At 44.3% G+C, this 17392-nt stretch overlaps 1 protein-coding gene across 1 annotated transcript in view; it reads left to right on the forward strand.

Annotated features, from left to right (window-relative positions):
• Positions 1 to 17392, forward strand: part of TLR3 (toll like receptor 3) — a 78796-nt gene that overhangs the window by 57490 nt on the left and 3914 nt on the right. Inside the window, exon 4 of the mRNA XM_063920795.1 lies at positions 26 to 1860. Coding sequence (XP_063776865.1) covers positions 26 to 1860 — 1835 coding nt within the window. The remainder of the gene's footprint in view (positions 1 to 25; positions 1861 to 17392) is intronic.

Genomic DNA, 17392 nt, shown 5'->3' on the forward strand with positions numbered 1-17392 from the left:
AATGTCATGTCTCTTTTCCCCTTAGATTCAACAAGACTGCTTTCAGCAACTAGGAAATCTTCGTACACTTATAATGGCTAACATGACACTTGGGACCAAGTTGACAGAACAAGTTTGCTCAGAATTAGCCAGTACTAAAATTGAAGTCCTTATTCTACTTAATAGTCAACTTTCAAAGATACACAATACAACTTTAAAAGGGCTAGCCGCCACAAATCTAACAAGTTTGGATATCTCCAAAAACAGCTTGTCCGTGATTGATAATAATTCTTTTATTTATTTGCAACATTTGAGAATTTTAAACTTGGAGGAAAATCAAGTCAGTCATCTAAGTTCCAGATCATTTAATGGTTTATCCAGTGTCAAGAGCTTGAACTTAAAAAACTTTTTCAGCAGTTCAAAAGACATTAAAATTGATGACTTATCATTCCAGTGGCTCAAAAACCTGGAGTACTTAAATCTGGAAAACAATAAACAACTGGCCCCTACAGAAGTCACTTTTACAGGTCTGATAAGTTTAAAGAATGTAAGCTTCAGTGGATGCAATTTTCCAGTTGTTACTAATAACACATTTTCATCTTTCTCAAAATCACAATTAATATTGCTGAATCTGACAAAAACAAACTTAGCTAAACTAGAATATAGAGCTTTTTCCTATCTGGAACATCTTCAAGTGCTTGATTTAGGCCTGAATAGGATTGACCAAGAGCTTCGTGGACATGAATTTGAAGGGCTTCAAAGTCTTAAAATGATTTATTTATCGTACAACAAACAACTGACTTTAACAAGTAATTCATTTATTACTGTTCCAACTCTTGAAAAATTATACCTCAGAAAGTCAGCATTAACTTTTAAAAGTCTGAGCACATCTCCGTTTAGCCATCTGCAGAACCTAACCTTGTTGGACCTTGGTAACAACAATATTGCTAACATCGGAGAGGCTATGTTTGCTGGGCTTCATAATCTTAGAATTCTCAATCTGCAGCACAACAATCTGGAACGACTGTGGAAAAAAGCTAATCCTGGTGGACCTGTTTTGTTCCTGAAAGGACTCATTAGGCTGGAAATACTTGACTTGTTGTCCAACGGCTTTGATGAGATACCTTCTGATGCCTTCAAAGGACTCTCAAGCTTAAACATCTTGGAAATGGGTGAAAATAATGTTAACATCCTGCCACCATCATTATTCGATGACCAAAGCTCACTTGTGGCTTTGGATCTTCATAGAAATCTCATAACTTCAGTTGAAGAAAAAACATTTAAAAATGTTTTTAGGAACCTGAACAGTTTAAATATGGCTGTGAACCCATTTGATTGCACATGTGAAAGCATAATGTGGTTTGCTAATTGGCTTAACAGTACAAACACAAGTGTCCAAGGCCGGCCCCTGCAATATGTTTGTAACACGCCCATGAATTACCATGATGGTTTAGTGCAGTCATTTGATAGTTCACCTTGCAAGGACACTGCTCCTTTTAAAGCCGTTTTTATCACCACTTTCACTTTAACAAGTTGTTTTATGTTTTTGGTTTTGTTTCTACATTTCCAAGGCTGGAGAACTAAGTTTTACTGGAGTATTTTGGAGAACAAAATTCTTGGCTTTAGAGAAATTGATCCGGGTAATAAAATATTTGATTATGATGCTTATATCATACATGCCCAGAAAGACATGGCTTGGGTTGACCGATATCTGCTTCCTCTTGAAAAAGACAAGACCTGCAAACTTAAATTCTGCTTTGAGGAAAGAGATTTTGAAGGTGGATTATCTGTTCTACAATCAATAGTCAACAGTATCAACAGAAGTAGAAAGATCATTTTTGTTATCACTAACTATTTTTTAAATGATCAATGGTGTAGAAGGTAAGTGTGACAATTTTAAACCTGTAGCATAATATAATATACGGAAAAATATATTTCTTATGGTTAGTGAGAGCTATAGGAAACAGGGCTTTCATGTGCATGGGGTAGCCTATTTGCTACTGCCAGCTGCAGGTCCTCCTACCGCTATTATGATCTGAGGCTGTTGATAGCTGGGTGTCAGAAACAAAGAAAAAATGCTTTATTATTCAAATAAAGCATATTTTACTTATTTATTATATTACTTTTTTCATTAAAGACTATGAAACTTAAATTTTTTAAATATAAACTATGGGTGTAAACATAGTTTCATACTGAGGGGGGTATCCAATTAGCCATGGTAAATTTACTGCAGCTAATTGGTTCACTAGGGGCTATCCTATTAGCCCCGATGCTGATGCTTATCGGGGGTCTGGGTTTACCGGCCTCAGGGACGCAAAGCCAAATACCAGATAGGTGACCATGATGGGGGGAGATTAAAAAAAATTGGTGAAAAAATAAAAATAAAAAAATCTCGTAAAAATTAGGTATTCACACCTGCGGCATTTTCGCGGTTATTGTTGAAAAATAAAACCATAGTTGATGATTGTACTATTTTTTTATTTTTGAGATATATAATGCAGAGTATTTTTCCCCAATATTGTGAGTGCCCCAGGTTCATCAGGAAGACACCAGAGAACTGTGTGTTTCCCAGTAACATGGTACAATAATTGAAATAAAGCCACCGAAGTGCAGGGAGGTGTCACATCTTTATGATCAGACCAATTTTCATTGCTATTTAGATGTGCTATCCATTTCGATGGCACATCTTTCTTTCAGGAGCCTATGTAACCCATTTATTTTTGGATATTGTGTATGGCTAACGGCAAACAAACTACAATTTTATTTTTTATCTGTAGCAACAGTTACATAATTAATTAATACAACCCCAATTTATCACTAAATTAATTTGTATAGGACCTCTTTTATCATAAAAAACAATATTTACTTTACTCCTGATATGCAGTTATACAAGCAATGAAAATGCTGTATGTACTGTACTTACAGTACCTGTAGCTTAGTTTTAAAAGTTTGCTTTCCCTCTTATAGTATACAGCAACTACATGCAGGTGAAAATCGTATATGTGCACTATCTCAATTATCTAAGCGTAGAGAATAGAACTTGCTGGATGGCACCATTTTATAATAGGATTTTAATTACCTACCGGTAAATCCTTTTCTCGTAGTCCGTAGAGGATACTGGGGTTCACATTAGTACCATGGGGTATAGACGGGTCCACTAGGAGGCATTGGCACTTTAAGAGTTTGAGAGTGTGGGCTGGCTCCTTCCTCTATGCCCCTCCTACCAGACTCAGTCTAGAAACTGTGCCCGAGGAGACGGACATCTTCGAGAGAAGGATTTTACACAGATAGTGGCGAGATTCACACCAGCTCACACACAAAGCAAACCAAGCTAACTAGCTTGAAACATCAGCAACGGCTGAACAATATTACTTACCAAGTAACAAAATAGTACTTAACCAAGAACTAAGCAGTACTGAACTAAGTAACCACTGCAGGATCACGAAGCGCTGGGTGGGCACCCAGCATCCTCTACGGACTACGAGAAAAGGATTTACCGGTAGGTAATTAAAATCCTATGTTCTCTTACGTCCTAGAGGATGCTGGGGTCCACATTAGTACCATGGAGATGTACCAAAGCTCCCAGAACGGGAGGGAGAGCACGGAGGCTCCTGCAGAATTGATTGCCCAAACTTTAGGTCCTCAGAGGCCAAAGTATCGAACTTGTAGAACTTAGCAAACGTGTTCGACCCCAACCAAGTAGCCGCTCGGCAAAGCTGTAAAGCCGAGACACCCCGGGCAGCCACCCAGAAAGACCCCACCTTGCGAGTAGAGTGGGCCTTAACAGACGTAGGACACGGCAATCCTGACGTAGAATACGCATGCTGGATAGTGAACCTGATCCAGCGAGAGATTGTCTGCTTAGAAGCAGGACACCCAAGTTTCTTGGGATCATATAGGACAGAGAGTCCGATTTTCTGTGATGAGCAGTCCTCTTCACATAGATTTTCAGAGCCCTTACAACATCCAAGGACTTTGATGAAACTGAGGAGTCAGTAGCTACTGGCACCACAATAGGTTGGTTGATATGAAATGCCAACACAACCTTCGGAAGGAACTGCGGACGTGTCCGGAGGTCAGCTTTATCTTCATGGAAGATCAAGTAGGGGCTTTTACATGACAAAGCCCCCAATCCGACACAGGTCTAGCAGAAGCCAAGGACAGCAAAGTGACAGCCTTCCATGTGAGAAACTTGACCTCAACCTCCTGTAGAGGCTCAAACCAGTCCGACTGGAGGAACTGCAACACCACATTAAGATCCCAGGGCACGGTAGGAGGCACAAATGGAGGCTGGATGTGCAGAACTCCCTACAAAAAAGTCTGAACCTCAGGGAGGGCAGCCAACTGTTTCTGGAAGAAAATGGATAGGGCCGAAATCTGGACCTTTACGGAACCTAATCTCAGGCCCATATCCACACCTGCATGGAGAAAGAGGAGAAATCGTCCAGGTTTAAACTCCACCGTAGGAAACTTCTTGGATTCACACCAAGACTCATATTTTTTCCAAATGTGATGGTAACGCTTTGACGTTACTCCTTTCCTAGCCTGTATCAGGGTAGGAATAACCTTGTTCAGAATGTCCTTCCGAGCTAATATCAGGCTTTTAACCTCCATGCCGTCAAACGTAGCCACGGTAAGTCTTGATAAGCGAACGGCCCCTGCCGTAGCAGGTTCTCCCGAAGAGGAAGAGGCCTCAGCTCTTCTAGCAGTAGATTCAGAATATCCGCGTACCAAGCCCTTCTTGGCCAGTCCGGAGCAATGAGGATTGCCTGAACTCTTGTTTTCCTTATGAGTTTTAGAACCCTTGGAATGAGTAGAAGTGGAGGAAACACGTATACCGACTGGAACACCCATGGAGTCACTAGGTTGTCCACCGCCATGGCTTGCGGGTCCCTCAACCTGAAACAAGACCGCCAAAGCTTCTTGTTGAGATGAAAGGCCATCATGTCTATTAGTGGTACACCCCAAAGATTTGTCACCTCCGTGAACACCTCCGGATGGAGGCCCCACTCCCCTGGATGGAGATCGTGTCTGCTGAGGAAGTCCGCTTCCCAGTTGTCTACTCCCGGAATGAAGATTGTGACAGTGCCAACGCGTGTTTTTCTGCCCAGAGGATGATTCTTGTTACCTCTGACATTGCAGCTCTGCTCTTATTTCCGCACTGTCTGTTTATGTAAGCCACTGTCGTTACATTGTCTGACTGCACTTGAATGGCCCGATTTCTTAGAAGATGGAGAAGCCCGTTGTAGACGGCTCTTAATTCCAGAATGTTTATCGGCAGGCTGGTTTCCAGACTTGACCACCTTCCTTGGAAGGTTTCCCCTTGAGTGACTGCGCCCCAGCCCCGGAGACTTGCATCCGTGGTTAGAAGGATCCAGTCCTGAATCCCGAACCTGCGGCCCTCCAGAAGCTGCGGTAATTGCAGCCACCAGAGGAGTGAGATCCTGGCCCTTGGTGACAGATGTATTCTCTGGTGCATGTGTAGATGAGATCCCGGCCATTTGTCCAGGAGATCCAGTTGGAAGGACCGAGCATGAAATCTCCCGTACAGCAGATCCTCGTAAGAGGCCACCATCTTCCCCAGAAGGCGAATGCACTGATGAACTGCCATCCGGGCTGACTTCAGGACATCCCGGACCATTATTTGTATCACCAACGCTTTTTCCTCTGGAAGAAACACCCTCTGCACTTCCGTGTCGAGGATCATTCCCAGAAATGACATCCTCCTGATAGGTTCCAGATGTGATTTTGGAAGATTCAGTATCCAACCATGTTCCCTGAGAAGCTGGGTCGTGAGAGCTATGGACTGTAACAGCTTCTCCTTGGACGATGCCTTTATCAGCAGATCATCCAGATATGGAATTATGTTCACCCCCTGTCTGCGGAGGAGAACTATAATTTCCACAATCACCTTGGTGAATACCCTCTGTGCTGTGGAGAGGCCGAATGGCAGGGCCTGGAATTCAAAATGACAGTCCAACAGTGCGAATCGGAGATGAGCTTGATGCGGCGGCCAAATCGGAATGTGGAGGTACGCATCCTTGATATTAAGGGATACCAGGAATTCCCCCTCCTCCAGACCTGATATCACCGCCCTTTGAGACTCCATTTTGAACTTGAACTCCCTCAGAAAGGGGTTTAGTGATTTTAAGTTCAGAATGGGCCTGACCGAACCATCCGGTTTCGGGTCCACGAAAAGGTTCGAATAGTAACCCTCCCCAGATGCAAAACAAGGAACTGGTACAATAAACCGGTGCCTCCACCAACTTCTGGATGGCTCCCTGTAGGGTATCCTTGTCTGCTGGCAAAGCTGGCAAGCCTGATTCGAAGAACCGATGAGGAGGGAGCTCTTGAAATTCCATCCGGTACCCCTGGGACACAATATCTTGTACCCAATGATCCAGGCCGGACGACACCCAGACGTGACTGAAATGTCTGAGTCTCGCCCCCACCGGCCCTACCTCCAGGCCATGCGGTCTACCGTCATGCTGAGGACTTTGGCGTACCTGAAGCAGGCTTCTGTTCCTGGGAACCTGCAGCGGCAGGTTTCTTGAACTTTGGTGACCTCCTCTAAAGAAGGTGTTGGACGGTTTGGCCTTTCTTGTTTTATCAACCCGATGCAGCTGAAGAAAAAGGTTTCTTTGTAGCGGGTGCAGCTGAGGGAAGAAAAGGTGACTTACCCACTGTAGCCGTGGAGATCCACGCATCAAACGCTTCCCCAAAGAGCCTGACCTGTGTTGGGTAGGGTCTCCACACCTCTCCTGAATTCCGCGTCGGCAGACCACTGGCACAGCCACAGTCCTCGACGAGCTGAGACAGACATGGAAGATATTCCAGCAGCAACTGAACCCAGGTATTTCATTGATTCCACTATAAATCCTGCAGAATCCTGAATGTTCCGTAAAAACAATTCAACGTCACTTTTATCCATTGTATCCAAATCCTCAAGTAATGTACCTGACCACTTTACTATAGCTTTGGAAATCAATGCACAGGCAATAGTAGGACGTAGTATCGCCCCTGAAGCCGTGTATATGGATTTGAGCATAGTATCAATTTTGCGATCAGGCGCTCCTTTAAGGTGGTAGATCCTGGGACAGGTAAAACCACCTTTTTCGAGAGTCTGGATACAGACGCGTCCACTATGGGTGGGTTTTCCCATTTTTTTTCTATCCTCCTCAGGGAAGGGAAAAGCAACCAGAACTCTTCTAGGGATCTGGAATTTTTTCTCCGGGTTTTCCCATGCTTTTTCAAAAATAGCATTTAATTCTTTGGACGCAGGGAAGGTCAGTGAGGCTTTCTTATTGTCAGTGAAGTAAGCCTCCTTAACCTGCTCAGGTGTTGTATCAGCAATATTCAACACATCCCTGATAGCCTCTATCATCAACTGCACCCCTTTAGCAAGAGATGCCGCCCCCCGCAGCACGTACCCATCACCGTCGACCGCATCAGAATTGGTATCCGTGTCATCTTGCATAATCTGGGCAAGAGCACGTTTGTGGGAACCTACAGAGGGGGGCCCTGAGGTAACATAACCGGACCAAACTGCCATAGAGTTCTGTAAAACCTGAGTTGCTGATTCATTCTGTGCAACCCTAGTAGAAATCTGAGAAATCATAGATTTGATAGAGGATAACCATTCAGGCTCCTTTGCTTGTATCTGCGCTAAAACAATGCAGTCCTGATTACATGGAAATAGATCATCCTGAGAGGACATATACTCTGCATCATATGACACAGAGTCCCTGGACATAGCTAAATGGAGACCCCAAATACTACACACACACACACACACACACACACACACACACACACACACACACACACACAGTTTCACCCCCAAGAATGGCAAGAGAGACACAGAGATTGGAGCCAACCCTCAAACAGTGCTTTCAAGGTATAAGGAGACCCCAACCAGCGCTGACTGTGCACCTTAATAGGTTACACAGTCTTTACACAGCTTCCCCCCCCCCCCCCCCTTCTATAACCCCCTGGTAATGTAAGAGATAGCTGGAGTTGCTCTGGAGGGACTGCTCTTCACTGACAGCGTTGCTGCAGGCAGGAAAATGGTGCTGAACGCTGCTGGGTCCGCTCTGAGGAGAAGCTCCGCCCCCTTAATGGCGCTGTCTTCTCGCTCTTCAGGAGATTATACTGGACTGAGGATTCATGCTGGCAGCGATCACGGGACCCTGACAGGCTTCAGAGGTCAGTGTAGGCGCTGGCTCAGGGCGCCCCTCACAGCGCCGCACTATGGGGGTCATTCCGAGTTGTTCGCTCGCAAGCTGCTTTTAGCAGCTTTGCACACGCTAAGCCGCCGCCCTCTGGGAGTGAATCTTAGCTTATCAAAATTGCGAACGAAAGATTAGCAGAATTGCGAATAGACACTTCTTAGCAGTTTCTGAGTAGCTCCAGACTTACTCGCCATCTGCGATCAGTTCAGTCAGTTTCGTTCCTGGTTTGACGTCACAAACACACCCAGCGTTCGCCCAGACACTCCTCCGTTTCTCCAGCCACTCGCTCGTTTTTCCCAGAAACGGTAGCGTTTTTTCACACACTCCCATAAAACGGCCAGTTTCCGCCCAGAAACACCCACTTCCTGTCAATCACATTACGATCACCAGAACGAAGAAAAAACCTCGTAATGCCGTGAGTAAAATTCCTAACTGCATAGCAAATTTACTTGGCGCAGTCGCACTGCGGACATTGCGCATGCGCATTAGCGACTAATCGCTCCTTTGCGAGAAAAAATTAACGAGCGAACAACTCGGAATGACCCCCTATGTACCGCTGAGCCCCGGAGCGCAGTTAGTACTGCGCTCCATACCCTGTTGCCGCCATCTTCACACCGGCTCCCCGCTTGCTAGGGGGGCCAGTGACTGACTCGCCACTGATCTTCTGGCTCTGTAAGGGGGTGGCGGCATGCTGCCGGGGTGAGCGATCCCCTGTGGCGGGGAACGTTCGATCCCTTCAGGAGCTCAGTGTCCTGTCAGTGGAGATAGTGGCTCAGACCCCGCAGGGCGGACACTACTCACCCCCTTAGTCCCACGATGCAGAGAGGCTGTTGCCAGCAGCCTCCCTGTAAAATAAAAAACTCTAAAATAAACTTTTTCCAGAGAAGCTCTGTAGAGCTCCCCTAGCTGTGACTGGCTCCTCTGGGCACATTTTCTAAACTGAGTCTGGTGGGAGGGGCATAGAGGGAGGAGCCAGCCCACACTCTCAAACTCTTAAAGTACCAATGGCTCCTAGTGGACCCGTCTATACCCCATGGTACTAATGTGGACCCCAGCATCCTCTAGGACGTAAGAGAAATAGAGATACATCCACGGCCATTCTGTGTTTCACTCGCGCGTGACTGTTACCCCACACACAATGCATCAGAATAAGTGTCACTGACATTTTAACTTGTGAAAGGGGCTGTCAGTATTTTATTTATGTATTTACCGTATTACTGTTATTTAGTTTTACTTGTAATTAACTTCCTATCCCTCAACAATGTTGTATCAATGGGGGTAATTCAGAGTTGATTGCAGCAGCAAATTTGTTAGCAGTTGGGCAAAACCATGTGCACTGCAGGGGAGGGGGCAGATATAACATTTCCAGAGAGAGTTAGATTTGGGTGGGTTATTTTGTTTCTGTGCAGGGTAAATACTGGCTGCTTTATTTTTACACTGCAATTTAGATTTCAGTTTGAACACACCCCACCCAAATCTCTCGTTTCATCTGCCCCACCTGCACTGCACATGGGTGGTCATTAATTTTTAGCAGACTTGCTAACAGGCTAAAATCCGGCAGTTCTGCGCATGCGTATGCACAGCAGGGCGCACGCGTTAAGCAATTTTACACAAAACTATGCTATTTTATTCACGGGCGAACTAAGCTTTTCAATCGCTCTGCTGATCGTAGTGTGATTAACAGGAAGTGGGTGTTTCTGGGCGGAAACTGTCCGTTTTCAGGGAGTGTGCAAAAAAACGCAGGCGTGCCAGGTAAAAACGCAGGAGTGGCTGGAGAAACAGGGGAGTGGCTGGCCGGACGCTGGGCGTGTTTGTGACGTCAAACCAGGAACTAAACGGACTGAGGTGATCGCAGTCTAAGAGTAGGTCTGGAGCTACTCAGAACTGCAAGGAAATACTTAATAGCAGAATTGCTAATCTTTCGTTAGCAATTCTACTATACTAAGATACACTCCCAGAGGGCGGCGGCTTTGCCTTTGCATTTCTGCTAAAAGTAGCTAGTGAGCGAACAACTCCGAATGAGGGCCATGGTTTTGCCCAACTGCTAACAAATTTGCTGCTGCGATCAACTCTGAATTAGGCCCAATGTGTCTAGTAACCAGTTGCTGCTTTAATTTCTTGCCCTAATTTGCCTAGCCCTTGCTGGAGTTACAACAGAATGATGTTACCATGTTACTATGGAGACTCCAAATCAGATCGCTATGCTTTAGTGTTTAGGTGCCTGGTCATCCATGTTCACACCCTCTATAAGTCTGTGCATGCGTTCACAATGTTTAGAGGCATCCAGCACGTGCACCTACAGGAGCTGATTGTGAATCCCACAGATCTTTCTTAACAGGCTCAAGTGGGAGTTTTTGCATACAGCACATGCACAGAAGCAATTTTATGCATTTTTGCATATGTCCTTCCTATTCTGAATCGGAAGCAACGTGCCCAGATCTGTTTTTCCGTAAATTAGGGCATTTCGGGGTGGGATCTGGGTGGTGACAAAGCTATTGCACAGAATCACTCTGACTTATGGGAGTGTACCAAAAGCTCTGTGCAATTAATGACTACAGTGAAGGGAAGCTTATTTCTGAAGGATGTCTAGCACCTAGCATGGGGCTAATGCAAGTGCAGGTACCAATGAGCACCAGTAAGCATGAAATCAATGGCCGGCATGGGGTTCCTACTTGCACGCGCACAAACACCCAATTTAGTTGAACAGATTCTTGTATTTTAGAAATAAAACAGGCAGATGTGGCTGCCTGCAGCTACAGCCACTTTGTGTACCCCACATTTGGCATCACTGACTGATTATGATCCAGCAATGCCAATTGTACGTGCGGGAGTGGGTGCAGAGAACCGAGTGCCTCTAAACATTGTCACGGACAGGCAGCAGGTCCCGCCAATGCCCCTGTGAGCCAGTCTGTTTCTGTGTATATACCATTAATGGAACCAATGAGTGTGAATAACAGCCTAAGCCAAAGATCAGTAGCAAGTAGAGATGTGCGACCCCAGTGTTTTGGCTTTGTTTTCTGGTTTTGGCAAAAGCACCCTCACCTACAAACCAAGCTATTGATGTGCTTAGGTTTGCCAACAGTGTTGGTATTCATCGTCACATCTGGAACATGTCAGACTCACAGATGGCTAACGTGGACACCCCTGGACTCTCCTCAGGATTTTGTGAAGTTTCTGACTACACAGTTTGTTCTTCAGCCTTAATGTTCTATTTTTGAGGGCACTGATTTCTCTATTTTAAAGGTGACACCACTACACTCAGAGTGAGAAGGTGTTACATAGTTACATAGTTAGTGAGGTTGAAAACTGGCAAAATGCCCATCAGATTCAACCTGTATTTTGTGATCAGCTGTTCATATTATAATGTACCTGCTAAAGTAATGGCTTAGTACCAATTGACAACACTGATTCTTACCCCTCCCAGATTAATGTCACTATGTTAAATGCTATAACCCTGGATACCCTTTCCAGTTAGAAATTTGTCCAATCGGATTTTAAATGCATTTACAGAGTCTGCCATTACTACCTTCTCCGGCAGGGAGTTCCAAATTTTTATTGCCCTTACCGTGAAGAACCGTCTCCTATGTTGTGTACGGAATTTTCTCTCCTCTAGCCTCAGCGAGTGCCCACGTGTCCTATACAGAGTTCTTTTAATTAATAAATCGCCTGCTAACTTCTTGTAATGACCCTTTACATATTTGAATATATTAATAATGTCACCTCTTAGTCTCCTCTTTTCTAGCGTATACATATTTCACTTAGCAAGCCTTTCCTTGTACTCCAGTGTCTCTAGCCCTTTAATCAATTTAGAAGCCTGCCTTTGAACTCTTTCTAGTTCCCCGATATCTTTTTTATAATATGGTGCCCAAAATTGAACACAATATTCCAGGTGCGGACGTACCAATGATTTGTACAGTGGCAGGATTACATCCTCATCCCTTGTCTCAATGCCCCGTTTTATGCATGCGAGCACTTTACTTGCCTTTTTTGCAGCATTTTGACATTGTGTACTGTTATTAAGCCTATTATCTATGAGCACCCCCAAATTTGTTTTTTCACCACTGTTACCCCTATAATGTCCCCATTTAGAGTATACGATGCTTGTGTGTTTTTTGTCCCAAAATGTATAATTTTGCATTTTCCTATATTGAACTTCATTCGTCATTTAGATGCCCAGGTTTCAAGTTTAAATAAGTCATTTTGTAGAGACTCCACATCGCTATCTGAATTAATTACCTTACACAACTTCGTATCATCTCCAAAGATTGACACTGTGCTTTCCAGGCCTATTCCTAGATCGTTGATAAATATATTGTACAGTAGCGGGCCGAGTACGGACCCTTGTGGTATTCTGCTGACTACTGCTGCCCAGCTCGAGAACATCCCGTTGACCACTGCTCGTTGTACTCTGTTATCCAGCCAATTACCTATCCATGTACAAATAGTATATCCTAGACCAAGTTCCCTTAATTTGATGATCAGTCTCCTGTGAGGCACTGTATCGAAGGCTTTTGCACAATCTATATACACCACATCCACTGCTTTTCCCTGATCAAGATTCTCGCTCACTTCCTTGTAGAAGCTAATTAAGTTAGTTTGACATGATCTGTCCCTTACAAACCCATGCTGACTTTTGCTAATACAGGTAATCGTATTAACCTGCAGATAATCCTCTATGCTATCCCTCAAAATACCTTCTAATATTTTACCCACTATAGAGGTTAAGCTAACTGGTCTATAGTTACCAGGATTATTTTTAGTTCCCTTTTCAAATAAAGGCACTACCTCCGCTATGTGCCAATCCTTAGGTACCCTGCCTGATCTGATTGAACTATGGAAAATCAAGTATAGGGGTTTTGCTAGCTGTGACCTAAACTCCATAATAACCCTTGGATGAAAACCATCTGGGCCTGGTGTTAGGGCATGGTAATTTATTAATCTTTATTTTGCTTAGTCTCTCCAAGACAGCTTCCTCACTTAAACAAGCATCCAGCCAAGAGTCATTACCTTCACTATCGTTATGCACTACTCATACCAACTGATCCTCCCTGGTGAATACTCAGGGAAAAAAAATTGTTCAGTATTTCCGCTTTTATTTTATCATCGTTTATCAAAGCTCCCAATTCATCTTTTAATGGGCCTACATTCTCCTTCTTTAACCTTTCACTGTTTATGTATTTATAAAACTTTTTAGGATTGCTTTTACTCTCTCTAGCGATTTGCTTTTCTCTTACAATTTTAGCTGCCGTTATTACTTTTTTGCATTTTTTATTGCATTCCTTGTAATGCTGGAATGACTCCTCCCCTCCATTATCTTTAAATGTTTTGAAAGGACACCTCTTTTTAGCCATTGCTTCTTATTAAGCCACATTGGTTTGTTTTTAGTACTCCTGCGTTTACTGCTCATGGGAATGAATTTGTCAATATTGCTATCAAGCAACCCTTTTAAAGCATCCCACATTTTCGTTGTGTCTTTACCATGAAACAAAACTTCCCAGTCAATGTTGTTTAGTGCCTGTTTCAGCATATTGAAGTTAGCTTTTCTAAAGTTAAATGTTTTAGTTGTTCCCTTCTATCTAAACTTTGCTCGAGATTGTGAATGCTCCTCAGTCGCGTAACGGTCTGCTCTAGATCAGTTACCTGGGCTTCCAGGGTGGCCGTACGCTCACATCTCACACAGATGTACCCACACTCGGACTGTTGTGCCAGGTGCGCATACATCATGCATGACACGCGCTGAGTGAGATTCTCGGCCACCCCCATTTTTTAATTAGTGCTAAGTCCTTGTTACCTTCAGAAAATCAAAAAGAGCGGGACAATCAATATATAATGAATATATAAGGAACAATAAAGGACAATAAATAACTAAAATAAGGGACAATAAATAAATAATAAATAAATATAAATAAAAAAATGGATAGGATATGGATACATTTATTATAAATACAGGGAATTAACAATAAAATACAGTAATGGACAAAGGATGACAATCAGTTATGCAACACAGTGGGAAAAGCTAATAGAAAAAGTTAATACTTATCTGCACCCTGCTCCACTGATCTGTGCACAGAAGTTGTTCTCCCCGGCTGCAGGCTCCCTTCCCCACCGGCTGCTGGCTCCCTCTGGCCGCTGGATCCCTCCGGCTGCTGGCTCCCCCCAGCTGCTGGCTGCTGCCTTCTCCCTGGCTGCCGGCTGCTGGCTCCCCCCGGCTCGTGGCTCTAGCACCTTGCCGATTCATCCTCGTGTGCGCACGCTCATCGTCGCTTCCGGTTCCGGTCACTCGATGTCCGTGCTCGTCTCCAGCGTCATCATCATATGATGTTACAGAAGAAGATGCTTGATTGCATTTGGCCCTGGCCTCCGCAATAGGTACGGCCACTGGCTGCTGCCTTCCCCCTGGCTGCCGGCTGCTGGCTCCCCCCGGCTCGTGGCTCTAGCACCTTGCCGCTCCATCCTTGTGTGCACACGCTCAACGTCACTTCCGGTTCCGGTCACTCGATGACCGTGCTCGTCTCCAGCGTCATCATTATATGATGTTACAGAAGAAGATGCTTGATTGCATTTGGCCCTGACCTCCGCAATAGGTATTGTAAAGCATGATTCAGCAGTAGCACTAGCAGGACATCCACTCATAAACAAGGGCCATGGCCTGAGACTTTCCTTGCCACTGTGTGTGGTGTATGGCATGTTGGCAGTTGTATGTTTTTCTGCAATATATGTTCCCTTTATTATTAGGGGTGATGTTTTCTTTAACATTGTGAAATATTGTTTAGGTTCCAGGTGCCCTTTCTTAAACTTTGTGACCCCCGGACCACATTTAATACAGTAGATGTGCCTTGAGTCCTGTTGGAGAAATCGCGCTATATAAATAAAATTATTATTATTAAGTACTATCATGACTGGCAGCAGCCATAGCACTAGTACTGGGTTGCTGCTCCTGCTCTTCTATCGACTGATTCATCCTAACTCACAGCACTTCTAGTAACGGTGGCACACTGGCAGCTAATGAACGTTATTTTACAACACAATGCCTGGACCTGAACAACACACACAAGTTTTATGTATTTTCTTTTACATACTGCGACTCACAGCGCTTCTAGTAATGGTGGCACAATGGGTCCTAATAACCCTTATTTTATGTTAGTTTTATTTATTTTTTTGTTTTTTTAACACGGTGCCTGCACTGAACACACAACACAGTGCCTCACAGTCCTGCAGCCAACAGCCCTTACCTGACACAGTCACAGCAGTGGTGCAGCTCACAGCACTTCACTGACAGTCTGACATAGTCACAGCAGTGCTGCATCCCACAACTCTTCACTGGCAGTCTGTCATAGTAGTGCTACCGCACACAGTCCTTCACAGACAGTCTGACACAGTTACAGTAGTGCTGTAGCCCATACCCCTTCACTGACATAGTCACAACAGCGCTACACCCCACAATCCTTCACTGACAGTCTGACATAGTCACAGTAGTGCTGAAGCCCACAGCACGTCACTGACCGTAACAGCAGTGCTGCACCCCACAGCCCTTCACAGTTTGACACAGTCACAATAGTACTGCAGCCCAAAGCCCTTCACTGACACAGTAACAGTGCTGCAGCCTCCAGTCCCACATCCCAACCCTCCTCCATCCTGCATGAAATGACGCCCTTATCACTGATGGAGGGACTTTTATAGAATCCAAAACACGCCAGATCTGAGGTGACCTTTTGCCTCATTTTAAAATCCTTGCCTGGCGTCAAAAACCTCGAACTCGGAACTATTCGAAAACTGCAAATTCAGGTAGTAACAAGAAGAGGATAGACCAGGTTCCATTTTAGCAGTAATTTTTATAATCGTAGTAGTAGTAGTAGTAGTAATAATGATAATAATAATTAATAATGATGATAATAATAATAATGCTATTTTTATACTACTTTTTTTGCAACTGGACTCAAAATAGTATGCATTTAAAAAAAATACAACATACAAAATGTAAGACTTTGGGTTGTATTTTTTTTATTAGGAATTAACCACTTAACTGACGATTTATTTAACCAAAAACCGCTCCGAAATTGTCTGGGTTTTTTTTATGAGGGAATTAGGTGAAGAACATGAATTTAACCCTATCCAAAATGAAATTAGTAAAAAAAAAAAAATGAAAAAAAAATATATATTTTTTATTTTACAAAATATATATATTTTTCAAACATCGAAACATCGATCGGGAACATCGCAACCATCTGGAACATCGCGACCATCGCGGCTTTCATTTTGAAAGCCGGTACAGCCTGCAGGTATACAGGGGGGGTCTGGGGGTGGCTTGGGAGGGTTCATTTACACTCCCCAGTGGCTGCCGTTGTCTGCAACCGCTGGAGGGGGGGGGGGGGAATCCTGCCGTGCTGACCGATCAGTAGTGATTGGCAGCACGGCAATCAGTGGGGGAGAGTGCAGGGAGGCAGAGGGATCTTCCGGTCCCTCTGACAGCACCAGCGGAAGGAAGTTTCCCTTCCCTGCCGCTGCTAACACTCTGTGGGCTAGATGCATCATCGCTTGGTAAGTGATAAAATGGAGAGTGAAAAATTACCAGCCAATCAGTTCCTAACTGACATTTTTCAAACAGAGGCTGTGACATGGCAGTTAGGACCTGATTGGCTGGTACTTTTTCACTCCCCATTTTATCATTTTCCAAGCGATGATGCATCTAGTCCTCTGACTGGTCGCATCCTGTGCGACCAGGTAAGATAGAGCACTTGCAGGCATGGTCGCATCTGATGCTACCATGCCAGGCAAGTTGTTAAAGGGACATTAAGGAAAAGATTTAGAAAAAAGGTATATTAAGTCTTGAGTGTGTTTTTGAAGGAATCTAGAGTGGAGGTCTCTCAAAATGTGCGAGGAAGCAATTTCCAAAAAGTTGGTGCCACAAAAATTCTCGACCGCCAGGTGCTTTCAGGGAGATTCTAGATACTGCTAATAGTGAAAAATAACACTACATAATATCAGATAATACAGAGATCTTGGTTGCATATATCTGTAGAAATAGGGCTAAGCACCCAGGTTGAACGGCAAGGCATCTCTGTCACTGTGGGTCCCTAATACTAAGTGTGGGACCCCATCATGCCGGCATAGGCCGGCCACCCCAGGGCAGCACACAGGTGAAAGTTAATAAGGGTTAATAAGAAGCACATAAGTGCGATGTA

This window comes from Pseudophryne corroboree, chromosome 1, assembly GCF_028390025.1.
Source record: "Pseudophryne corroboree isolate aPseCor3 chromosome 1, aPseCor3.hap2, whole genome shotgun sequence".
Lineage (NCBI taxonomy): Eukaryota > Metazoa > Chordata > Amphibia > Anura > Myobatrachidae > Pseudophryne > Pseudophryne corroboree.